At 33.5% G+C, this 27,551-nt stretch overlaps 1 protein-coding gene across 14 annotated transcripts in view; it reads left to right on the top strand.

Annotated features, from left to right (window-relative positions):
* The window catches only part of NFIB (nuclear factor I B), a 416,044-nt gene that overhangs the window by 359,077 nt on the left and 29,416 nt on the right, over positions 1–27,551 (top strand). For all 14 annotated transcript variants that reach the window (XM_074330380.1, XM_074330381.1, XM_074330383.1 and 11 more), the window contains exons 5-8: positions 470–590; positions 3,574–3,692; positions 23,153–23,287; positions 25,604–25,788. In XM_074330380.1, coding sequence (XP_074186481.1) covers positions 470–590; positions 3,574–3,692; positions 23,153–23,287; positions 25,604–25,788 — 560 coding nt within the window. The remainder of the gene's footprint in view (positions 1–469; positions 591–3,573; positions 3,693–23,152; positions 23,288–25,603; positions 25,789–27,551) is intronic.

Here is a 27,551-nt window from a genome sequence, read left to right on the forward strand (position 1 = left end):
TAATGTTATTATTATAGAATAATAGTATTTGGTATTTATTTGTGAAACTGTTCTATATTTATTTATTTAATGATGATTTGGTTTTTGAGAGTCAACTTAGTTTGCAAAGCGCTTTGCTTGGTGCTGAGCATATTTTGTTTCCTCCTATGCATCTATAGACTAGGGGGGTGATAGACATAAACTAATGCAAAGGAGTGAGTGAAGACGGTTAGAGAAGGGGAATCGGGGACGTGGTCATCAATGCTTATAGTCTGAGTCCCTTTCGTTTCCACACATGAACTTTGGTATCAGGAGGAAGTTTTCAAGTCCCGCCCCAGTATGTGGTTGATATTAGAGTCTTAAAGTAAACAAGAGTTTTCCTCATCCTTGCCGAGTAGCAGGAAAATATTAGATTATAACATTTGAATAAAAATGACAAGTGTAAATGTCAATCCCCGTGTTTCTTTCTTTTTTTTTTTTCATTCCTCAGCACCCATAACCCAGGGAACTGGAGTCAACTTTCCAATTGGAGAAATTCCAAGCCAACCGTACTATCATGACATGAACTCGGGGGTCAATCTTCAGCGGTCGCTGTCTTCTCCACCAAGCAGGTAACTGAAAAGGGAGCTACTCTGGTTCTCAGTCTATGTGCAAATAGGTAGGTAGGTAGATAGGCAGGTAGATAAGTAAAGAATAGGGGGAGTAAAGCAAAGCGTGAAGGAGTTTTTGCTGATTTTACACAGATATTTCATCTTTCCTGGTATAATTTATTTCAGCATTTGAAAATTAAATGTAATTGTTATTCAAAGCATTTAAAAAAATCTTTTTGGGGTGACCAGGGAACTATGAAAATGTATTAATATGATTTTTATTTTGTATGAAATATTATAATTCTATAAATTAACCATCCTTTTGACAACTTGAAGAATGTAGCTTTCAGTCTTATTGTAACTTTCAGCCCCATGGCAAAGGTCTCTGGTTTATGGTTGATCCATCTTGGTAACTATTTACCCTAATGTTACAACCAAGCTGGGGATAGGATAATGAAACATGAACAATAAAAGGTGTCATTTACTTAAGCTTAACGGAATAAGGCCTTATTCTAGGCCTAACTTTGCCAAGTTCTCCAATTAGTCGATGTTCTTTGAATAATGTAGTGAATTCTCAGTTACCGATGAAAATATTACCTGCTCTGAGATGTGGTATAACCAGCCTATGTTGGGGAAGAGCTACAGTGAGGTTACTTTGCTTTTTAATTCTCTGTGGACATTCTTATTTTTCTCTTTTGACCTTCTTATTGTAACTCAGTCCCACAGGAGTTTGCAAAGAGGTTTTCTATTTAAATGAGGGGTAAATATCTTGGAAAGTCATTGTGCATAGGATTTCATGATGATATGTTTTGCTATTATAGAATGATAGAACAGGATTGAGTTAATGAGAAGGCAAGGTGAATAAATATTATAGCTTTATTGGTTTTTTGTTGTTGTTTTGAATTGGATCTTCAATATATGAAGACCCATTTCATTTCCAGAGTATTAGATGTACCCATGATCAAATATAATGAATATATGAATTCCAGAGCAAAACATACATTTTATAATATTAACTTTTCAAAAATAAGAAAAAATATCTGGCTAATCTTCTATGCTATTCTTAATAATAAAAGTTAATTGCATTTCAATAATTATGAGCTATGTACATTTACATATTAATTAAGTTCAGTTTTATGTCAGTTATGATCAAATTGTATTTTTACATAGATTGCATACTAGGATAATTGAATTTATTATTACTAAAATTGTCTGTGACATGGTGAGATCTTAAAAATGCTTTAATTTTTCTATTTTTAAAATGTGCACAGTAATTTCTTATCTTGTCCGTTAGATCAGTATGTTGTCAACACAGATTTTTCCTAATGGTCATTTGTTATCAGATATTATATCATTTAGAAAAAAAAAGTTTTAAAAAACATTTCTCTGTTATTTCCTTACAAAAATATTTTCTGCCTCATTTCAAATTTTTTATATGTATTTACTACTGAGTCACAGATGGGAGAATTAGATTAAAGGAGGGTTTAAAAAATATACATCCTAAGATATGAAGAAATTAAAGAACTATTATTTACTCTCCCTATGGTTTAGCATGGATAGAAATTGCCACCTTCCAAATCATGTTAATCCTCTGGGAGTTGTGAATCAAAAATTAATTACAAGTATATCTATGAATATACCCAGATGTGTACATGCTTTCAGAATTTAGAAACAGTGCAGTTGTTTCTAAACAAGAAAGAGCACAGACTTACTGTGTGCCGTTTTGCTGCATTCATGTGCCCTCAGCAATTCACTGAATTTCTCCAAATTTGTCTTCCCACATGTAAGAAAAAAGGAAGATTTGTTTATGTGTATGACTTCTGAGGCCAATTCCAACTCTGAAATCCTGTGACATTATGTTTATTGTCACTGTATGGAGTTAATTCAGAAGATATCTTTTTAAAAGTTTCTACCTGCATAGATGTGAATAAGATTTTTTTTTTTTTAATTTAGGGAAAAGTATCAATTTTCATAGTCATAATTAACTGTTCACTAGGGTATTAGTGGGGAATATATGAAAGTAGTATATCAAGCTATATGGCATGTGCCATAAAATTGCCTTTTAATCTCTGCTCTAACAATTAACTTTTCTTAATAATTGAAATGAGCCATATTTTCTTTATTAAAATATGTCATTTAAATAGTATACTGTTTGGTTTGAATTTGGCAGTGGCCTGTTTTTCATGGTGGAGCTTAAGAATAAAGGATCAATAATGTAATTTTTAGAAAAAGATAAAGAAAAATATATGAAATAGTTTATAATTGGTAAAGTACTATAAATTTTAAAAATACTATTAATTATAGGGTTACTACTAATAATTACCATTTATTAAGTAGCTTGTAAATACTAGCCACTTAACTAAGAACTTTACCTTTAATAACTAATTTAATCCTCTCAGCCACTCCCCTTTGAGCTACGTTTTTTTTATTTCCATTTTATAGATGAGTAAATTGAATTTAGAAAGGTTAAAAAGTTTGCGATTAAGAAGTAGCCTAGTTAAGATTTGATATTTCACTGGTCCCACTCAAAAGCTCATGTTCTACTGAGCTTTGTTCTAATGGACTACATTACCTTCTCTTTAAATTAATATGAAGGGATTACATTGTTAATATCGAATACTATACAAATGAGTGTTATTAACTTGATAATTCTAAAACTCAGGTATAATTTTCATAACAATTTCAAAATTAGTACACATACCACATTAAGAATTCACTTTTTGCTACTGAACTTTCTTTGGAGATACATCTCAAAGGTAAATATAGTAAGCGTCCTATTTGTCAGGCAATATAGTATGATAAACTAATATATACAACTGGAAATGTTTGCTACTCCTGTTGATGTCTTGAATACTCACCTTTATTTCAAAATGATGCTGAAATACTATTACTTGTGTTTGTGGGAATTTCCACAGTAATAAGACTCTTCTCAAATGATATACTTTCAAATGCTACACATCTTGCTAGGAATCCCATTAATGTGATCACTGTCATATTTTAACAGCAAAAGACCCAAAACTATATCCATAGATGAAAATATGGAACCAAGTCCTACAGGAGACTTTTATCCCTCTCCGAATTCACCCGCTGCTGGAAGTCGAACATGGCATGAAAGAGATCAAGGTGAGTAATAAGCAGATGACTCTAGGGACATTCGAGTAGTATGTCAGCTCGTTGCATACATTTCATCTAGTCAAAATATAATTGAACCAATATGGGTTGTATTTTCTTCATGAAATGACTGTAGTGAAATTATTTTTGTGATAATGTACTAGTCAAATGCTGTCAAAGTTAAGTTAAACAAATCTCATGTTATATATGTTTATTGGACTTTTTTTTTCCCAGACAGAATGATCTTTTAGAGCCCCCAATTATGTACATGACTGATTATGATACAATGAAATCTGTTTGCTTCTCTGTATCGGGTACTTCAGGGAGAAGCCAAACTTTAAGCAGTTTGCAGGTGCCACTTATGGAAGCTCCCATTTAAATAAGAGGCCATAATTCCTTTTGGAAGTAGTTACAGTATAGAAAATAAATAACAGTGTAATGTCATTTCACGTTTGAGTCAATCTAGTTATTTTTTCTAGATAAAACAATGACTCACTTCTAGGGCAGCTTTGGGGGGAAATACAGCTTCAAGAAATAAGTATTATTTGGCTCTCTGAATTCAGACTTAGCTCCATGTCATTCTTAAACTCTATTGAATTAAATTATTTCATCAGAGATACCCATGTTTTTTTTTTCTGTTTTTTTTTTTTTTTTTCTGTAATTAGGAGATTATTAAGCAATGGAAAATGAAAAATTAGCTAACTGCAGTTTTTGTTGGTATGTGTGCGTGGATGCAAATAGGACTTCAGCGCCATAAAAATGTATTTGAGAATTGTCTTTTAAATCAAGTTCTGCATTTTATTAAATACGTAAAAGAAAAGCACTCTTGATCAGTAGTTTTCAGTCCATGTCTTGGGTTTGTGTATCTGAGGGCTGGGGACCTGTGTGTCTAATAATCTCAGGAGACAAAAAGCAGTTAAAGCCAAAGTCAGTTCCCTATTCAGGACTGCAATTTTGCTGCTCCAAACTTTTATACCGAGTGCCATAGGGTTTAAAGCACAATGAAAAATTTCCATGGAGGAATTGAACTTTGAATCAGATGGGTCTCCGTTAGCAGGCTGAGATTTTTAACTAGCAGAGAACGAGGCAGTCTGGACAGAGACAAACGCATAGGAAAGCACTGCGCGAAAGTCAGTTTCAGAATGGCCATGCGTGCCCTGCAGCCGGGCACTGTGCACACAGAAGGAAGTAACGGGAGATGACGTGTCATCTGAAAGAAGGTCTTGCAAATCAGCTGGAGAGTTTTGGCTCTAGGGACACCTTCCCCAATCTGTTCTTCAGGTAGTCGACAAAATCATCTGTATAAAAACATAATAACATATCACTCCTCTGCTTCAGGTCCGTTAGTAACTTGCCACTCCTCTTAGGAAAAAATCAGAATTCCCTCATATGACCAACTAGGCCCTGTTTGTTGTCTGCCCTCTGACTACCACTCCAGCCTCAGCAGGGGCCATCTAGTTCTCCTTTCTGCATCGGAGCCCACTGTTGCGTTTAGATTTGGGAATGCAAAACCCAAGACCTTCATATAGTTCATGTCTTCTGGAATGCTTCTCTTCTGACTCTGTCTGGCAAGTGCTTTGTTATCTTTCAGGTCCCAGCCTAAATGGAGGAATTTCAGTCAGGCCTTACTGTTTTTCTCTCCTGATATCCAGTATCATTCCTAAATTGTACCCACAATATATTGTTACATATTTATTTGTGGGATGAATTGTCCAAATCTCCCGATACTATAGACTTCATCTGTTTTGGCTGTGACTGTAACCAGCACCAAGTAATTACGTACAACATTTGGAGCATAGTAGGGGCACAGTTACTCTTTGTTGGATAAGTGAGCTATTGATAGGCAGAACTCCAGTCTTATTAGTGAATGAAAGGAAAAATAGGGACTTTCATCAGACTTGCAGAAATGAGAATGAAAACAAAATCTTCAACCCTTTATAGTTTATTGCTTGTTTTACTGACACTGTCAGTTTATTCTAAACAAAGCCATATTTTCCCTGTCAGAAAATTATTCTGGAAAAGATTCTTATGGTAATAACATTGTGAATGTGTGGCAGTCGATGTGTTGTTCAGAAGTGTAGGTGTTCTTTATTAGAGGGAGTGTCACTTTGTAAGAATTGATTCCCCTTTCAGCCTTTTGAATAAAGCCAATCTCAAATCATATTATGAAACATTTTTGAAAAGCAGAAGGGAAACTGTCATTCTTTTTCTTTGTGAAATCGTTGTATTGTCTTGGTGATTGTCTTTTGTCAAGATGCCTAGAGTTATTGGAGAAGTAAAGGCATGTTATATTAAGAGTAAGGAAGAATGAACCATCCTCAAGTGTGCTTTAAAGAAAACTCTGTCACTTTAATTCTGAACACCCTGAAGACTTTGTAATGTGCACAATAAGCTATTGTGGGAAGAAGACTTCAACTACAATGAAAAAAATGAGGGCAGTACAGTACTATCTTTATAAACTTGCTAAGCCCAATGCAGTCCCTTTGTTCTTAGAAAATTGAATTCTTTAACTTTTCAAAATAAAATGCCCGTGGTGGTTCTTGTCCATCTTCAAGTGTTCTTAAAGACACCCTTGCCTGTCATGACGGGAGTTTTCTGAAGAGCATGTTGAGTACCACTGAATATTTGTAATGGCTTTAGTACATGTCTTATACTTGTTTGTCCCACAAAGCCTTGCACTGATGGGTACTCAATAACTAGTTTTTGGTTGATTAAAATATGCTTGTGTTTTCGGCTAGCAAAAATGTGTGAAATTTGCTATTAATTATTTCCTCGGTATGCTTTATTCTGTTAGTGTTAATTTTGCATTAAAATCTACCCTTGCCATACATAGTGCTTAGCAAAACTGATTTTTGAAATATGAGGATTAAGGATAAAATTATGGACAATTTGTGACATTCTACTTTCCCTTATAATCTGAAACACCAACCTAAACAATTGAGATTTATTCCGACTAAGCAAAAATAAAGGCTATGATATAACCATTATACTCATCTTATTTTAAAACGAAATTAGGTAAAATTTTAATACCAAATCTAGGCTCATGTAATGACAAATGTTCATATAATTTTAAATAACTTAATGAAACAAATATCCTCATTTTAGCATAGTACACACATAGTTAATTAAAGCTCTGTCTTTTCAAAACAAAAAAATTACAATTTTCTGATTATAAAATAATTATCATTTTTAATTTTTCAAAATACAGACATGAACATTTTAAAACTAAGTACCATTTATGGTCTTAAAAATTTGGTAAGGATCTAAACAATTTGCCAAAATTTCTTCCGATGAATAGTGATAGAAATTACATTTGTCAGCATCTACATTGTAATATTTATATTTATTTTTACTTATGTTCTTTTATACATAGAAAAGGGGTGGAAAAAGAAAAAAGAAAACTGGGCTACTGACAAGGGTTATACAGATACTGTTATATTCCTTTCCTAGATTCTACATTTTTTTTTTTTTTTGCTTGGTCCTCTATGAATTCTCTAGTCTTAAACTACTTTTACCTCTATTGAAAACTTCCTTTTTTGGATACTATTTTCCATAATTTTAGATTTTAATGGTTAAATTTGTAGAACCATTTTAGCTTACCAATGTGCATGTTGAAGATTTGTTTTATTCTTATTCTTACCCCAGGAAAAAATCCATCTGAGGTCTTATCTACCTTAATTTTTTTTCTCCACTGGCGTGAATTCAGAGACCCAACTCCTAGTTGATGTTCTTTTCTTTAAATCGTTGAGAGTCATCTTTTGCAACTTCTGATAAAAGATGAAAAATAAGAGAGTATTTGTTTTTTCCTATAATTGAAGTTACTATTATGGCACTAAATCTAGTTGTATTTCAATATCCAGGAATTTAACAGACTAATAATGTTAATAATTATGCTTGAAAATTTGACAGAATTTCTTATCACTGTCACTTTGCCATTACCATTTTAATAGTCATTGATTCATCTAAGTCTGAATATAAAACACTATTTAGCAGACACTTAGTGATACGGTAAATATATTTGTCATATACATCTGGGGTTTCTAAATAGAAATTTTAACAGCTTTTCAGTCTGATGAGTATTTAAACGACTTGCAATCTTAGATAAAATGTAAATTCAGAGAGACTTTTTTTTGTAGTAAAATTTTATTAATTCCTACACATTTAGGATTTGAGATAATTGGATTCAATTAACATTTATCAAATGCCTATTATTTGCCAAGAATTTTTCTAGGCATTGGGCACACAAATATGAATAAATTAAGTTTCCAACCCTTGACCTGCTGAACAAAAAAACAATATTTTTTTTATAATTTATGAAAAACGGTGGTTTACCGAGGATAAAGAATGTCTTCATGCCTAAAAATTAGCTTACTTTGAAGCACTATGAGAAGTAAATCTTTACACAACAATCAATAAATTGATATATTAGCAAAAACTAGCACTACTGAGTGGTGTTTTGGTGTGCAATTACAATTTTAACAGTAGTTTAATAATTTATACTGGACTCTTACATAGGCAGTGTTCAGGCATCATGTTCTGGTTGCTGTGGGTACTAGAAAATAACAGTATTTTTAAAAAATTACAGTTCTGTCATATAAATAAGTCTCTTCCACTAGTCTTTTTTAAGTTTTAATATATTTGCAAGCCCTAGAGATTTATTTTTGATCATTTTGCAAATGTTCTCATTTGTAATATAGTCTTAAATGTTGTGCTAAATTGCAATTTGCACTTTATACGAGTTCTGCAAGGATATAGTATTAAATATACAATGTATTGAGCCAAAGACTTCTAGGGAACACTCGGTGCTAGAGAGTGTTAATGCTGGCTTGTATCATGAGCTCAATCATGTATAGGAAATAAACAACAGTAACTAAGAGTGTGGTCGCATGTTAATAGAACTGGAATCAGAGACCAGCATTTCTTAATGGAGTTTAAGGAATATTAATAGTTATGCTAGATACAATAGCATTTAACTAAGTTTGGAAAATTACGTTTTAACAAAAATTTAAACCTTTTTTTTTAGTATTGTTATTATTATTTGTTTCTTAATGAAGTTTATTGGGGTGACAATGGTTCGTAAAGTTACATAGGTTTCAAGTGTACAATTCTGTAATACATCATCTATATGTCACATTGTGTGTTCACACCAGAGTCTGTTCTCCTTCCATCGCCATATATTTGATCCCATTTACCCTCATCTACCACCCCCCTCCCTAAACCTTTTTTTAAATGAATGAATTTGTAGAATATTTAATATACTACTGGATGCTGTGATTGTGAATATCCATGAGTATATATTGACTGAATGTGTTTATTCAGTTTGTGATTTCAGAACGTTTTGTTTTTTTTCCATCCAAGAATTTATAGATTCAAACATTGGAAAACAGTGCTGTGGCCCAAACTACAGTCTGACAAATGGTATCATCTCAAGGTTTCTCCAGAGCTGTGGGAGCTAGGTGAAAGGGCAGCTTTCACAAATACTGTTGAATACTCTGTGGAAGTCATTCACATTAAGTGAAGTCCTAGAAAATGGCAAGGCAAATCTCTTAGTAATCTTCCTGGAAGAATTTTTAAGCTCGCTTTGGGGACCAGATACAATACCAACAATTCCTTACGTTCCTAGAGTTTGTATCACAAGGATTAAATATCAAATTTTGAATTAGACAAAATGAGACATGCAAGTATTTTTGATGGATAAATGTGAAGAGATCATTGGAATTTAATGTTTAAGCACAATTTTTAAATGTTTTGCTTGTTTGTTTATCTTCTTATTAAAAGTATCAAAAATCAAGAATTCTTACAGAACTTGCAGTGAACCTCCATGTCCCACGATGCCATCAGAGAGTAAACTCCAGGGACACCTCTGCCATACCGTGTTTCCCTGAAAATAAGACCTAGCCACACCATCAGCTCTAATGGGTCTTTTGGAGCAAAAATTAATATAAGACCCAGTATTATTCTATTCTTTTCTTTTCTTTTCTTTCCTTTCCTTTCCTTTCCTTTTCTTTTCTTTTCTTTTCTTTTCTTTTCTTTTCTTTTCTTTTCTTTTCTTTTCTTTTCTTTTCTATTCTATTCTATCTGGTCTTATATTAAAATAATACCGGATGTTATATTAATTTTTGCTCTAAAAGACACATTAGAGCTGATGGTCCAGGTAGGTCTAATTTTCGGGGAAACACGGTAGTATATTTTAGCTATGCTGCTATAGGTGAAAATCACAAGATGAGCACCTTTCAAACAAAGAGGAAAACAATAAAGTGTCAGTGGAGGCTTTCATTAGAATTCCTCATATTGCCTACTTATTAACAGATATTTATGCTCCTTTCAGTATTCTAATCAAGAAGAGCAGTTTAGATGGGGCAAACCTGTGTGTGTGTGTTAGAAGAGCCAATGCTACTTAATAGGGAAAAGTCATACTCACATTTCTGTGCTCTAGAACCTTAATGATTTGAAAATGTAACATTTTGAAGAAAAACCATGATGGATCATTAGTTTGAAAAAAATAACACTTGCTACTTAATACTAGATCTCTAAATCGATGGAACATAGCCTAGAATAGGAAGATAGAAAAACCCAAGAGAGATAGTATATTTCTGTATCCTAACGTGCCATGTAAAGTTTCTTGGAGTTGTGAAACATTTCATTTCAAATCCTTTGACACATTGGTTTTATGTTTAAGTTTATTCTGATGTAGCTTGGAAAGCTAGTTTCTTCTGAATTATTATACTAACAATAGCATATACGATGAGAAATTGAGTTTTCAGGGAAACAACACATTATTCAAGTCTTTAGCACAGCTTAGTTTAAGGTATTTATTTTATAACTAAGCAATATAAAGATCAGAGAGGCTGCCTCGTCCAGTGTCCAGATAATTAATAGCAGAGCCTAAATCTTCTCTTTTAAAAGCTGATTCCCCCCACCCCCGTTTTCCTACAAACTACCTAGAGAATCAATTTGCAAACTTACCTATGTAGGAGAAATGGAGTAGGAGAATTTGAACACTACATAAAAATCTTAGCAGATGGACAGTTTTCCTAGGCAGCTTCATGGAAGATTCTGTTTGACCTTACAGAATGTGAATGGGAGAGTAGAGGTGAATTCAGGAGATATCAGGGTTCTGGAAGAACTGTCAAAATTTTGAGATGGTAAAATGTGTATCTTCTTTTTTAAGAATCAGCCTCTTAATATTAGTGCCATGATTAAAAGTTTTCCAACTAAAGAAAAAAAATTGGAGATATGAGTGATTTTAATGGATAAATGTGAAGAAGAGCTGGTGTGAATTGAATGTGTAAGCGTGATTTTAAAAGTTTTAAAAAGCTTTTTGTTATGGAAAATGTCAAAATTAGAATCATAAAGTGAACCTCCATTACCAGCTTCAACTGTTATCAATATTTTGCCAATCTTGTTGCATTTAATATCTCCTAGTTTTTTGAAGTATTTTAATGTGAATCCCAGACATCATGTCATTTTACTTGTAAATACTTCTCTTTCTAACAATGACTTTTAAAAAACACAACCTCAATACCATTATCAATTTAGCAAATATAAAAATAATTTCTCAATATCATCTAATATATAATCCATGTCCATATTCCTCAGGTTATTTTATAGGCCATTTTGTTTAATTGAGGATTGAAAATGGTTTATATATCATATTTGTATTTCTCAGTCTCTTTTTAACTTATAATAGTTATATTAACTATTTTATATTAATTCCTTTTACTAAATCATTTATTTATCGAAGCAACCACATAAATTAATATTTTTTTGTTCAACAAATATATGTAAATGAGGAAAACCGGACCTTCTGCCATTTGTTGCTACTATTTATTGAGCACTTACTACCTCTCAGGAGTGGGTTAAGACTGCATATATTTTTGCTTTTCATCCCTGTTAAAAAACCCATTTTACAACTCATTAAACTGATCACTATCCTGATTAAGAAATTTGACACCTATCACACAGATAATAAGTAGGAGAGGAAAATGGGAACCCTTGTTTGTTCAGCTGCAGAACCCATGCTCATTATTATGACAACAGCCTTCCAAATAAGTCCTTGTGGTGTTATGTTTTCAGTTTTGCAAACTAGTTACAAAAGCTCTATTACAGGTTTCTTTTCCCCCTCATACATGAAATTTCAATACAGATAAATGCATGTAATATCTGAAGGGTTTATGGATTTCAGGGATACGTGACTGCAGACTTTGGGCTGGATTCAGGTTAAAAATCTGTTTTCCATTTAATTATAAGATGTTGCTAATAAAAAATCCTGAAGTCTAGAATGTCTTTACTAGAGGTGTGTGACATGCAGTTTAAAATGTCAAAATATAACAGTTAATTTTACATTGACTGCCATATACATATTTTTAGTTCTGATTCTTTGCCGTATGCCTACAGCACTATAAAGGTGATCCAGAAACTGTAAATACTGGTGTGGCTTTAGACAAATCATTTAATTTCAGTAACCTCTGAGTTTTTGCATCTGTGAAATAACAAAGTTGGCTACTATGGTTCCTTGATGTTCCAATATTCTGGATTTAAAATAATTGAGGGAGATTCGCAGATCTTCAGGATGAGTCTTTAAAATTTATCAACGTGGATCTTTTTGAAAATTCAGAAAGTTTTTCATTTCCTAAATTATTTTAACATGTTTATTTCAAATACTCTTTGAATAACACAATAATTGGGCTGTTTATGTGCTTGGAAGTACCATGTGTTTTGCCTTATACCTGAGGAATGCACAATTCTTACAAATACATGTCCTGTCTTGTACCATTCTGGCACAACAAATGATTGATAGAAATTGAGTTATTATAACAGAACCTTGTTATGGGATCAGTGTCTCCTACTTTGAAAATAAATGACTCAGCCAGACGGCAACATTTATTTTCTCTAAATGACTAGGGATGTAGCAATAGGAGACCATTATCCTGTGACAATATTCTGTTTCATTGACATTATCTCACAAATGTAATTGGTCCATTACTAAATAGAGGTTTTGTTACTGATCAATTTCACGTGATTTTGAAAACCATTAGGATAATAAATATGCCATCATAGTAATTTCATTGACAGAATGTTCTTTTTTCCCTTCATTTACGTTTGTTAGAGGAAAAATATAGATTTAGGTTGAACTTAAACACTACAATTTATACCAGTTTTGGCTACTTTTCCATTAAGAGAAATGGAATATCGTGCAGAGTAATCATATTTGCACTGAGTTGCTGAACTGACGACCTTAAAATTTTCGTGAATTTTTCTCTACCACACTAAACCACATCAAATCATAATTGTTCCTAAGCAATTAGTTTACCACCTCAGTTTAATGATTTTATTTGAATTAAGTTCCAGATCATTTCTAGGACTTTCCTGTAAATCCACTAAAGTAACACATCAGTTAAATCAACCCTAACCGTTACCAGTGTGGATAATAATAGCATTAGTAACAGCAGAAACCTTGAGATGTCTTGTAGCATAAATGTTTCTAAATGCATGGCTTTTCCCCAAATGTTCTTCTCTAAAATCTCATCTGTAATCTTGTTAAATTAGAACTCTTCCAGTATCTTTCTGACTTTTACAGTTAAGGTTACAGTATTGATTTTATTTTATAGTCCATGGCTCTCAGATGCTTAACACTAATAAGCCTCTATAGCCAAGAGGTTTTCCCCAGAGGCATGGTGAATAGCAGCTATTTACCTATGCCAGTATTTAATAAGCGACTAAAATATACTCCAAATCCTGCATAATTGTTTGGTGTTTTTTTCTCCTTTCAAATTAGGTTTCTGACTTGACTCAAGACACTCTATCATTGTTAAAATGAAATTGCTTAATGGACAAAAGCATTTTTAAGTGTTTCTAAAATGCAGTTTGCATTTATTCAGTGTTCACTCTTTTTAGCACTGTTCTTCATCATTCAAAAGATTTTTTTTTTTTTTTTTTTGTAATGTCTCGGGAAGGTGTTTGTGAGCTTCAAAGGGGTTTGAGCTTTAACTTTGTATTGGGTGTAGGTGTAGCCTGGAGACTTTTTTTATAGAGATGTGATAAATAGAGGCTTGTGGTAACATGCTACTTACTACTATGCTTGGGTTGTAATACACTATAGAGACTTAAACTGTCACAAAATGTTTTAAGTTGCTGAAGAATACAACATTATACTCAAGTATAGTGAAGATTAAGTAACTCAGTGATAAAGTAGGAATTTTCATTGTTTTTTTTAACATGAAGACTACCGCATTTTCTCCTTTAAAAAAAGAACTGATTTCATTTAAAAAGGTTGAGAAATCTAATCGAAGATGATATTTTATCCCTTCCTAAGGTAGCTTGTCATTTTTCCAGTTATTTTAGAGAGTGATAAAGTGTGTGTGTGTGTGTGTGTGTGTGTGTGTGTGTGTGTAGATACTTTCTTAACACGGCAGCTAATTATTTTTTGAATCATCTGGCATCATCATCAAACTACTGTAGAGGGAGTAAGTCCATATGTCTTGTCATAACATTCAGAGCTTTTTGTTAACTTGGAGTGTGTGGGAAGGACTTAGTAGCATTTGCTACACAATCACAAAATTTTACATTTAGAGGTGTCCTTAGAAACAGATATTCAGATATTCTCTTTTCTTCACTTATAAAGTCTCACAAATACATTGTTTTGTCATTAGTCAACTAAATTGCAAATGTTACCTTTAAGCATTTCATTTTACATTTTTGGAATATCTAATTCCCAAGACCAATGGGAAGTATTTCCTTCTAAAATTGTAACGTTTGGCACAGTAACAAGGCCCTATACTGTCTACCCATCGCTACCCATCACTGGGAACTATTTATAAAATTCTGTGGGTCTCTAGGCAATATTTTCTTCCTCCAAAAATATGTGTTATACAATTTTTTATTACAAGGTAAGACTTATTTGTGGGGAATTTGGAAAAATACACTGTCATATATAAATAAGAAAATGAAAGTCACCTATAATCCTATCACATAGAGATAATCCCTGTTAGTGTTGGCTGTATTGTATGACAGTCTATTTTCTATGTATTTTTTCTATGCATTTCCTATGCATCTTTTTTATACTATGATGGGCTTATATGATACATGCTATTTTGTAAATTATTTTCTGTTTTTGTCTTTCATTTATAATGTAGTGGCATTTTGCCATGTCAATTTTCACTTTATAATGACTGCATACTATACATTTTAAAATGTCTGCTCTGCTCATGGATGTTTAGGTAGTTTTCAAGTTTTTACATGATACATTAAGATACAGTGAGCATTATGGCATGAAAATCTTTGTGCTTAAATCTGATTAGTTTGTTCCTATCTAGTTCTATTTATTGTCTCCAGTATTTAGCATAATGCCTGACGCAAAATCACCAAATAGCTGCTCAATTAAATTTTGTTAAAGGCATAAATACATTCCTACTGTAGAATTACTAAGTGCTATGTCCATATTGAAGGCTTTTGCCAAATATTGGCACAGAACCCACAAAGGTCTTATCAATGTACAGTCCCTCTAGCAGTGCCTGAGTCGTTTGTTTAACTCCACTGTCCTGTCTATAATATTTAAAGGTAGCAAGTGGCTCTCTCTATAAGCAATTTTAAAACATGTCCTCTGAAATATATTTAAATAATAGTGTCTCTATGGCCTTGTGATTCTACCCATGCACCTCTTTTTTTGTCATTGATATTTCCTTTAAACCATTGGGCATCACACCCCATCTTTTCTCCCTGTAAACCAGGACAGCGCCATTTTATTCTGAAGGAAATGGGGAAATGGATATGGTACCTCAGGGACTGGGCACAGCTGCCAAGTAAAAGTGTAGCCAACTTGGTCTGTTTTCTTCCCCCTCCAGGACACACTTCCTCAGGGTGCCTCCCCAACATCAGCCCTTCCTCTGTAGTTAAAACTTGCTCAAGGAAGGATCAGTGTGGCTCTCCACCAGGACACCTATAGAAATAAGTACATCAAAGCTTTGGGCTGGGATCTTCCAGGCTTGAAAACTGTGATATTTTACATAACGTTTATGCAGTTATAAATAACCTCTCAACTTTCCTCTCCTCAATATGATTCACCCCAAGGCAAAAAGAGAGGAAGAGAGGCCTCGGTCTCTTTTAACACTCAGCCGGCAAAGCATCTTCTTGCCTGCCTTCTCCATGTCCTGTGGGCTCAGGGCCCAAGCTGTTTCCTTGTCTCAGGACTGACTCTGGATTTATGGTCTGAAGTACAAGGATCAGATTTCTAGCTCTTGAAATCCCACACACTAGATTTGGTAGCTTTTCATTTATTTTAAATAGTATTAGGATTTTATGCAGATAGTTCGTTCATTTTTCTTGCTTGTTTTCAAGCTTGCACCCCAACATTTTAATGGAACACAGAAATTTCCTAGTTTAGCTCAAGTTTGTTTTTCACTCTCAGTGTTTTGTTCTGCTTGACAGAGTTTCACTGGAGTCATGGATGTGTTGATCACCTTTGCTTTCATCCAACACTGAGTTTGGTCTCTGCCTCCGAAGAACTTTTCTATGTCCAGAGTTTTTGTAAATCTATAAAACTTTTTAAAACTATAAAAGTCTAAAACCTGTGAAAAATAAAGACACCTAGAAAACTATAAGGGGTATTAGTATACTTGTCAATAGGATATAATTTTGTCATATCCCAGTCATTGGACTGTCTGTAAGCTAAATGTTCCCACATATGCACTTTCGCTCTTTGGTCTGTATCATGCTCATGCCAAAGGGTCAAAGAGAATAGAAATTTCCCTACTGTTTTCATTTTACCTTGAGTTCTCATCTTACAAAATGAATCCAGTAATATCTGTTCAGCAGCTTGATAGTGTAAAAAATAAAGAAGATATTTTTCACAATGATTATCGCTTTTTAAATACTTACCATTTTTCCCCAAAATAAGACCTAGTGGGACAATCAGCTCTAATGCATCTTTTGGAGCAAAAATTAATATAAGACCCAGTTGTATTGTACTATAAGACTGGGTCTTTACAATACAATACAATACAATACAATACAACACAACACAACACAACACAACACAACACAAATACTGGTTCATATTAATTTTTGCTCCAAAAGATGCATTAGAGCTGATGCTCCGGCTAGGTCTTATTTTCGGGGAAACACGGTAGTAATAAAACATACTTTAACTTTAGATACTGGAAAATAAAAGAAGCCAGCAAATGGTGACTTGTACCTATACGGGTTCATTTAGACTTGTTTACAAGTATGACATATAAATGAGAAAGACAGCATAGGAATATGTAAAAGGATTGAACTTTTAAATATTTTGAGGCAATTTGCTTTTTTAAAAACAGATAGAAATAGGTTTTTCTAAATCATAGGAATGGCCCAGTTAAGATATTTAAATGTAATGTTACGCTATACTGAAAATAATGGCTTCCAAAAATTCAAGAATTCTTGTGTGCTCTTTCACAAGTGATATGAAATAGTTGTGTAGCGTGTCATTATCGGGAAGAAGAATAGAAAAAGTTTTAACAAGAAAATGATGTGTTTTCTATATAGGCTATAGAAATCCGATTTGTAACCTTAATCTATTCAAGCATATTGGAAAAGCTAACATACCGCTCTACTTTATGTGAAAAAGGAGCAGGTGTCCCAGACAGGCAGGTGTTAAGGTGGCTGTTTAAGCTTGCCCTAGATCACTAGTTGACTTGACTGAAGTTCTACTAACAGGTGTCTAACTGATTGGAGTGCCATGTGACATTTATCCCGGGAGCGACTTGGATGACAGGCTGCTACAGACTGAGGAAGGGGTCTTTGCTTTGATGAAGAAATTGCCAAAACTCATGTCTCATTAGTGTTTCCTAAGGTTCTTTGGAAGTGAACAACAGTTTAATTAAGGGCTGACGTAAACACGTTTCTGCACACTTTCCCTGCAGCATTTTATCACATTAGAATTGATCAAAATTGTTGCCTTGGGCTGACTTGAACAGATATACATCTGGAGCACCATTTGTGCAAGCTGCCGACGAGTCAAGTACATACGCTGTGTTTCACAGCAACACTCTTTCTTTGTAGATGAAATTACCTTGTTGGGAGATGAGTTGATCTAACTCTTTATTTGCTTAAGCCTTTATCTCTTTGAAGTGATACTGCGAAATGAATGACACATCAGGACTTAGGATGTGCCCCCCAAAATTATAGTATAGCTGGTAAAAAATTAGGTGATAACTAGATTTTGCAAAATACTTATTTAAAGGTATGCTTAAGTCTAAATGAACCAACTTAGTTTATATGAGTAGCCTCCTTGAACTATTTCTTACACGGTGATTTTCTATTATGCATTTAATTATGCAATTAGTTTCTAAAGCCATAAGTAATCGTCCAGTTATAAATCTAAACATAGATATAGACACTGAAGAATAACACTATCAACTTAAACGTTCAGCCTCTCAAATCTTCTGTCATTAAGAAGAATCCTTCCTATAATCTAATGTAATCACAATTGCAATTATTTAATGAATTTTGATACTTAATGTCTGTCCTCTCTGCTGAACTGTTAGCATCAACAGGACAGGGAACACGCGGTCTTGTTCATCAGCTTCAAGTTTATGACCCGCCATAGTTCCTCAGTTATTGGAAACTCAGTGACTGATTTTGTTTTCTCTCTCTCTGCTTTACATGTAATTACTTCTCATCTGCTGGTATCTATTCATGCAACCTGCATTTTAAAATATAAGGACTATAGCTGTTTTGCTCCTCTTCCCCTACTAGTTGCCATTCTACCATACAGCTTCTTTAACACGTGAGCGATTCTAAAATAAACTGCCTAAGACACAGTGTCTGCTCTGCCTTTTCTACATTCTTTCAGTCCGAGATTACTAATTCTTTTCCTTAGTAGCATGTTCTTTCAGCCTCCGCAGGCTTGTGTCTTTGATAAAATTATCTCCTGTAGGAGGTCAGCCATTAGTTAACCTAAAAAAAAAAGTATATATATGTTGTAGATATATATACATACACACACACACACACACATATATATATATATATATATGCTATACATGCTATATATATATATGTGTGTGTGTGTGTGTGTGTGTGTGTATGTGTATATTTACACATGCATATGTAATGCTATAAATAAAACAAGTACAAAATATAATGAAAAAGCCATCAAGTAATATAAGATACCAACACAAGGTCATTTAGGGAATCTAGACCTCCAAACTTCCTAGGAAGGATTACTTATGGAGAAAATTAATCCAGTTGGTTCAATGGATAAATATTGTTCTGTAGATTGAATAAGAAGGTAGAGAGACATATAATGTTCTGTCCCAAGGGAATATCGTAAGCAAAGAAAGGGGCAGAGTTATAAATACATTCTCCCTGGTTGTTTCCACCCCCAGGAGTCCATAAGCAAATTCACTTAGCTAAAGTTGAAATAAAATGCAATGATAAGGAAACGTTTATATAAAAATGGGATGCCATTATAGATCTTAAAATGAGGAACATATTATTTGAAGGAGATGATTTCAATTACAGTTTTTATTGTGAAGCATGATGAGGAAGGCCTGGAACGGGAACTAGACAGGAAATTCTTGAGTCAAGAAGGTACAAGGAAAAGGCCTTAGGGGAAGCTACAAGAACAGAAAAAAAAATAGAGCTTTAGGAAAGTTTTTCCCTTCTAAGATGAATTCATTTATGAATTGCTGCTTTCTAAATCATATTTAAATTTCTTTTTCTGATTTCAAGCTCCCATTGGCCTTTCCTTCTTTCTCATCAGCAACCAAGAACTCCTTCCTCCCTCCCACCGACAGAAACACCGGCTAATCCTTTTCTTATCGTCTTGCCTCTCTCTTCAACTTCTTTATTTCATGTATTATTCAACTCATACATTATTATGTATGTTGTTATTCAACTTATTACATATTTACATATTATTCAGCTTTATTCTTATTCAACTTATTTTCAACTTAATCTTTTTATGTATTATTCTTCCTGCTTTGGGGACAATAGATTGGGAAAAGCATGACATTTGTTTTTCTCCACAGAAAGGTCACTTAAAACCATCTCTGCTGTATATTCATTCCTCAAACATTTTTTTTTCTGTAGTGTATGAGTGCATTAAAAATAGAAATGATATCACTTTACAGTTTGGCATGAGGTCTATCAGACTGCAGACATTGAAAATAAAATTAAAATCAAACCTATACTAGTTTGATTCATGGTAAAATGTAATAGCTGGGAACTCTACCCTTACCTCTCTCAGATAATTGACCTTTTATTTTTATTGCCTCTTCAGCCCAGAAAGGATTTTTCTTTTTCTTTTTTTTTTTCCTTTGAGGGGAGTTTTACTTTGTGAGCTTCTAAGGACTTACTTAGCATAGTGTCATATACATGTGTGCACCAGTATATCTTCATTGATTAATGGGCCCCAAATTAATTTCATTTAATGGGAAAAGAAATGCAGTTAAGTTTACTTTTTAATACTACCATTCTTTATCTGTTTTTAAAGAAAATCATTTCAGTATGGCCAGTGGACCTTCTCATTCTTATTTTTGCCATTGTAAGTTATTTTTTTGCTTAATGAAAAGACAGTTCTTGGTCCCTGTTACAACTTGAAGAGTAAATTTTATTTTATTTCTGTTGTATTGGCCTCTATAATTCCTCTGTGTGGTCCAAACATGAAGGTGCATGCCTAAAAGAGAACTGGAAACATAAATGACCCTATAATAACTACCTAATAAAGCCAAGTATATCATTTTGACTAAGAAAATGCCAAGGCTTTACAATAGCCTTGATTGATCTTCTCCAGAAATGATATAACTAGAATGACAGTTTTTCTGCTTCCCAAGCTTTGGTCATATTTAATTGTTTTTAAATGATGTATAGTAAATGCTTTATTATTTACACTAGGGTCTTTAGAAACTGATTTACACAGGTTAATTTTATTTGAAATTTATATTTCAAATAAAGCACAGGAAAAGCATAAGTGTCAATAGAAAGTTAACCAGTTTCTTTTTCTATGAGTGAATTTTAAGTTAAAAATTTGGGAGGGAAAATTATTACATCATCTATAAAGTGAAGGATGGAACAGTTTTTCTATCTCTAACAATCTATGAGCCTATGATTAACTTCCATCAGCTCAAAACCTATATTTTTGTATATTAACTTTTAAAATCACATAAGTCTTAAGTGAAATTAAGTATTATTTTTAGCATTTTGAAAGTAACTTAGCTGAAATGAACTTCCCTTTGTTTATTTTTCAAATGGTTTAACACTTTCTCTTTTTTGTTAATGGCATTAATTGCTATGGTTTCATTAACAATTTCTTTTCTTTGTTTTTTTTCTATTTGAGAAACATATAAGGAAATGGTTCACTGACTTATCAAAGTTCCAATAGATTAGTGATAACCAGTTAGTCACAAATTGTAGCTTATAGCTACTAATGTACCTGTCATTATTTTGTAGACTGCGATGTTTACTGTCTTTATAGTAGCATAACCATTTTCTAATTGCCAGTGTGCTATAAACACATATTTAATTTCCTTGGAAATTTACCAGGGATTAGGTAGTTTTTAAAATGATAAAACATAATGATAACTAGTTTCTTGTATTAATAGCATCATGGAGTCTTTTTTTCTTTCATGTAAAAAATTCTTAATTAAAAACGCACATAATATATATTTCATGTGTGATAAAATTTGGGTTTTTTTTCCTATTAATAAAAATGTCCTTTCTTTAGAGATACAAACTGAAATATCTATGCATGAAATTATATGATGCTTAGGATTTGCTTTAAAGTAATACAAGGGGAGGAAGTGTAGATGCGGTAAGGGTGAAATAAGATTGACGATGAATTGATAATTGATGAAGCAAGGTGATGAGTACATGAGCATCCATTACTATTCTACTTGTGTATGTATTTAAAAGTTTGGTAATAAAAGTATAAATTAGGTAGCTTATATGAGTTTTTGTAACTTACTTTTGTTACTTAACATTTTTCTTTACATTTATAAAAATCAACCTTACTCAAGGTGTTAAAAACAGGGTGCGTGGTACAATCTTTTGGTCACCCAAGGTGACGACCTTCTACATCAGTACTTAATTGAATCGGGTTAATTCTGTTTAACAATCTATTGCATTAGCTCTATCTCCACTCTAACTTCAAGCTTTCATGATCTATTTTTGGGAAGCATGAAATATTTGTGGAATGAAAGAATGGTTGAATGAATGCAACCCTGATTATTTTCTCCTATTATAGTATTTTTTACTCTGTTTTGTATCTCCTTTTTACTTGTCCATATGCTCTCACTAGATTTTAAGCTTTATAGAGGCTAAAACTAAATCTAGTTCACTATTGTGTCCCCAGCAACTAGTGCAGTGTCTGGCATAAATTAGGCCTTCAATAAATACTTATGGATTGAATATATTAATTAATCTGTCTTCTTAAGTGGTCTCCATGGTTGCTGTCTCCATTTTGGCTAATTCATCCTCCATGCAGTTTCCGGAGGGATTGCACTAAACTGTAAATGTGATCGTAGTTCACCCATCAGTAGCATTCCCCCATCAGGGTAAACATTCAAACATTTATACACAAAATCCATGGCGTCTTATGATGTGGGTCCTGCCAGCCGCTCACTCCCTTCCTTTATGTCTGTTCTTCACCACTCCCCAGACTGTTTGTATTAGCGTATTTGATGGGCCCGTTCAGGAACATTTCCTGTGTCTGCGCATGTTACCCCCATCCACATTTTAAACATGACACCATTGGGGGCACCTCTCTTAACCTGTACAGTGAGGCTGGAGAAGTAGAAGCAAATACCACAGTGCCTCTGCTCTCCACACACATCCTCCCTCTTGACTGTTGATCACCATTTTCTTACCATTTTCCTCTTCACTGGCAGTGACTCTTCCTACAGCAGCAATTGCTTTTTATTTTTCTTAACATCCTCACTTTACTTGGCAAAGAGGAACCCAATAAATAGTTGCAGAATGAGAAAATTAAGGAATGTAGTTTGTTTTGCTAAACAAGTAATGAGTTTTCCATAAAAGATGTTAAATCAATGATATACTTACCAGTGTACCCAAAGGTTGTTTCTCACATCTGCACCAGGTTTTCCTTTATTTTTTTTTCCCTGGTGTAGTCAACAGGTCAAAAGACAAACCTCTGAATTGTATAAATCTAATCATGAAATACTGAGGTAAAAAAGCCCTTGATGTGAACCAAGGGGCCAAAGGAAACATGATACCTAGTTTTTCAGAAGTTCAAGATTTATTTAGTAGTAGGAATCATTCTGATGGTGATTTTAATGAAGCAATGGAGATTGTTTCTGACACATATTTCAAAGCTCCAACATAGCTGAATCTTTGACCTTCAATATGTATTTTGTAAGAGAGCCAAAATCACAAAAATAATAAAATGTTGGGAAATGTAATGTCTTATTATGTTAATGTGAAACTTAGAGCTTAAGAAAGTCTTAAAGCTTGGGGTTTTCCCTCTGCCTTTGCAGATATGTCTTCTCCGACTACTATGAAGAAGCCTGAAAAGCCATTGTTCAGCTCTACATCTCCACAGGATTCTTCCCCAAGGTTGAGCACTTTCCCCCAGCACCATCATCCCGGAATACCTGGAGTTGCACACAGTGGTGAGGAGTTTCAAGCATAGAGGAGAAGCTTCCCTCTTGTTTGCAAAGCCCAAACCCTCAGGGGTGGAGCAAAAGTTTTTAATCAAAGCTATGGTGACCATGTTTTCTCAACCAATGGAGGGAGGGTCGCAATCTGATCAAATACATATTTTTTTTAATCAATATGTGAGAAAAGATTTTCAAAACCATACAACTAAATAACATGTATGTGTATATATTTTAAAATTACCTTTGTTGGAAAAATTACAATCACAAGAAATTAGAAATATGGGATACATAGTTATCTTGACTATAGCTTCATGGTTGGTCCTAACTCTATATGGTTAACCAAGAAAAATATGGAATTTCAGTATGCCACTGAGTTTAGAGTATTTCCAGAGGCATTCAGATATATAGACACTACTTCTGTGTATGTTATTTTCTGTACAGAAAATCAATATTTAACTACTTATTTGGGAGTAAAATTAATCAGGAAAAATAAAAAGGCTATGTTTCTTTGACAGTTATTTTACATACGCAAATCATTCCTGTGGGCTAATACACGTGATATTATGTCTAATATCTTAAACAGGAAAAAGAATCTAATATTTAAACAGGAAAAAGAATCTAATATTTCACATTTGCACTTTAAGGAACAATTACTATGAAATAATCTTTCAAAACTTAAAAATTAGATATAAATAATAAGCAATGTAAATAATAAGCAATATCCTTCAAGGGTTTGTGTACAGAGATGAGTGAAGACCGTGGTTGAATTGTGCTGAAATTAAGAGCATTTCGACACAAAGTGGAAAGATGGCCAATTTAATTTAGTGTTTGTATTTCCTTAAATTATACTTCTGAAAGTAAATACTTCTTAAATAAAGTGATGTTTCAATAAGGAGTTTTAAGAAACTTTTAATTGTTCTCTGCAATGCATCCCTTTGCGGGAGGATGCTCAAACTTCAATGTACGGAAAGATTATACGAGGCACGTGTTTAAAATATTCTTTCTGGTGCCTCACTCCTGGAGGGCTTCATCTAGTAGACCTGTGGTTAGGCCCAGGAATCTGCATTGTGACAATAATCCAGAAGATTCTGAGTGCCCTCGACATTCTTTGGGGAAGATAAGTAATATCCCTTAAAAAGTCTTTTTATTTTTTATTTTTTTGCACATAATTACAAAGTTGGAGATAATTATTCCAGATGATTTTCATTTATAGGTCATGGAAAGAATTTTTTTCTTATTGTTTGCTTCATTGTCTCATAAAACACTAAACATTTATCATGTGATTTCCTATGGTTTGGATAGAAATATTAAATAGAAACATATTAATCTTCACTTCTACACATACTGGTTGGTACTCTTAATTTGTACTTATATGATTGTTTCCCTCAACATTATACAGATAATGATCATGCAATTATATTATTTTGCCATTTTTCAAACTTAATTATATTTCAAACACTAAACAATAAATTGTGGTCATACTAATGTTAAAAAGTTACAGTACCATTAAAGATTGCCCCCATTACATGTGTTTCATATATTATTTCCCTTTATAAAATATGTGATTTATGGGTAAGTTAATATGCCTATATGAAAGTATAAATTCACATTTCTGTGGGTTTTATTCTTGGTCTTATCTGAATAATAGCTTTTAAGGTACATGTAGTAAAAGTTTGAGTAGGAAGAAAAATAGTTCAAGAATAGAGCTTTTTTTGGTTATGAAAGGAACGTTTTTATTAGAAGAAAGAGTTGCCAGGCTCTGTGTTCAAATGTTCAGAAGCATTTGTACAATGATCTGGTCATTACTTGGGACATTATTGCTTATTAGTTATCGGCTGCCATTCTAACCAACTGCTAGCTAGGATGTATAGAGAAATTATTTATTTAAAGTTGCATTACACTTCTGTTTTGAATTTTGGTAGAAAAGTGCGGGTCCCCTGATCTCTAATTAATGATGTCACTTGGTCTGGACTTACAAGACAAAGACTTTCCAATCAAAGAATACGTTTTGATGGGGAATAAGTTTGCTGAAAATAATGTTTTATGAAACATTGGCTTTACCTGTGAAAGAGAAACTTCCTTTTTCAATCATTTCATAGATCTCGAAAGCAAGATTGTTTGTTCCCTACAGTGGGTTGTGTCTGTGTGTGTTTAGCAGTACTGGCATTGAGAATAAAAGACTAACTGCTATTTTAGGAGAGTTTGGTTCTATAATGGGGAAAAAATGCATAGCTTTCGGTTTTATAATTTCACAGCATTCTTTAGGGTCAGTATGGAGCATTAAAGAAGACAGCTAATGAGTCAATCTTTCCTTTCTATCTTCTGCAGTCATCTCAACTCGAACTCCACCTCCACCCTCACCGTTGCCATTTCCAACACAAGCTATTCTTCCTCCAGCCCCGTCGAGCTACTTTTCTCATCCAACAATCAGATATCCGCCCCACCTGAATCCTCAGGATACTCTGAAGAACTATGTACCTTCTTATGACCCATCCAGTCCGCAAACCAGCCAGGTAAACATGAGAGAGAAAATAAGTTTAGAGCCTAAGGGAGATGGAGCAGGTCTAACGCTAAGACATGGCGCTTACTCAGACAGTATGTCTGGCAGAACATCAAGCTTTTGAAATCCATCTTCAGGAAGTTTCTTGGTGATTCAGTAAGTTTTTATTTAAAGGTGGCTGAATGACAGGTAGGAAGTGTGTTGCCCCAAAGGGGCACATTTGTGAAGATGTTTTTGGTTTGATGTGTTTGGATTTTTATTGACTGAAGAGAAAGTTTATGCAGCAAGTACATTGACAAAAAGCTCTGAGCTGGAGTTCACACCTCTGAAATACCTGGCTTGACATAGAGACAAAGTGCTTATTTCAGGCAGGAGCAAGGTATGCGCTAAAATAAACACACACAAAAGAACTTACAGTTGTATTTATAGACTAACTATTAGGTATTAAAATAAGCTTTGGTAATGTAAACATTCTCAGTGTTTGATGACTACTTGAATATTCTTTGCACAGACATGACTACATTTAATAATGAGTGACATTACCAGAAGTATCTTTTTTTTTTTTTTTTTTGTAAACATTGTGCAGTGGTTTTAGGGATTCATTGTACAAGTGTAGTGACTCATGTGTTTTTTTCACTTTCTAAACATGTAGTTTCTTCTATGGAGAGGTCGCTTCATAGGGATTTGATGTAAGAGGATTTTCCACAATTGAATAGACAGTCTTTGTGCCAAAACTGGGTCTATCCATAATCGTAACTATCCAAACTCTGTAATGTAATTCTGATCTGATGGTCTGGTATTTGGCTTTACTGCTTTTCCTCCAAGACTCTTTATGATACCTGTAATGTTCTGAGGGATTTTTGGAAACATTCTGTTACTAAAATGCCAGTAAATAGTACCGTGTTTCCCCAAAAATAAGACCTAGCCAGACCATCAGCTCTAATGTCTTTTGGAGCAAAAATTAAGACCTGATCTTATTTTAATATATTATTTTATACTTATAATATTTATAATATTTTCATATCATATCATATCATACCATATCATATCATATCATATCATGACCCAGGTCTTATGTTAATTTTTGCTCCGAAAGACACATTAGAGCTGATGGTCCGGCTAGGTCTTATTTTCAGGGAAACACGGTATATGCATATTAATTTAGAATTAACAAAGTAAAATCTGAAAAAAAACAAACCCCAAAACCTTCAGTCTTAATTTGATTGTTAAAAGGAAGCAAATGGTCCTTTCTGAATGTTTTGTTTTGAATAACAGCATGTCTGGCATCATTTGGATTACTTACCTGTAGTTTCAGCTCCATTGACTAATAATACTAAGTACACCATTCTTGAATCTTGAATTTGAAGTTAAACTATTTGTATTTTAGAAGAAAATATCCAAATGTGTAGCTCTTTTAATGAGTATAATACCACTTACTAAGTAAAACAGTGGGATCTCAGTACATCAGTTTAGAAATAAAATTTGCTGTCAAGAGCGTGGATTCAAAAATCTCAGGTCCATAGAGCATTCTGCTAGACTCAGCTGGGAACAGTGCACACAAGGTCTGATTTTAATTTGTGTAGAATTTCCATGAATAACAAAGTCTAATTAAGACATCCATTAAAAGTCCTTAACGTTAATTCAGTGTGGAAAATCTTAGAGTTCCATTGGATTTTTTTTTTTTTTAACTGATGTCTTAATTAGGGACTGTTAGGGGAAAAATTATGCAAATTAAAATCAAGCCCTTAGTGTTACGCATTTCTTTAATTATTCAGT

This window comes from Rhinolophus sinicus, linkage group LG04, assembly GCF_036562045.2.
Source record: "Rhinolophus sinicus isolate RSC01 linkage group LG04, ASM3656204v1, whole genome shotgun sequence".
Lineage (NCBI taxonomy): Eukaryota > Metazoa > Chordata > Mammalia > Chiroptera > Rhinolophidae > Rhinolophus > Rhinolophus sinicus.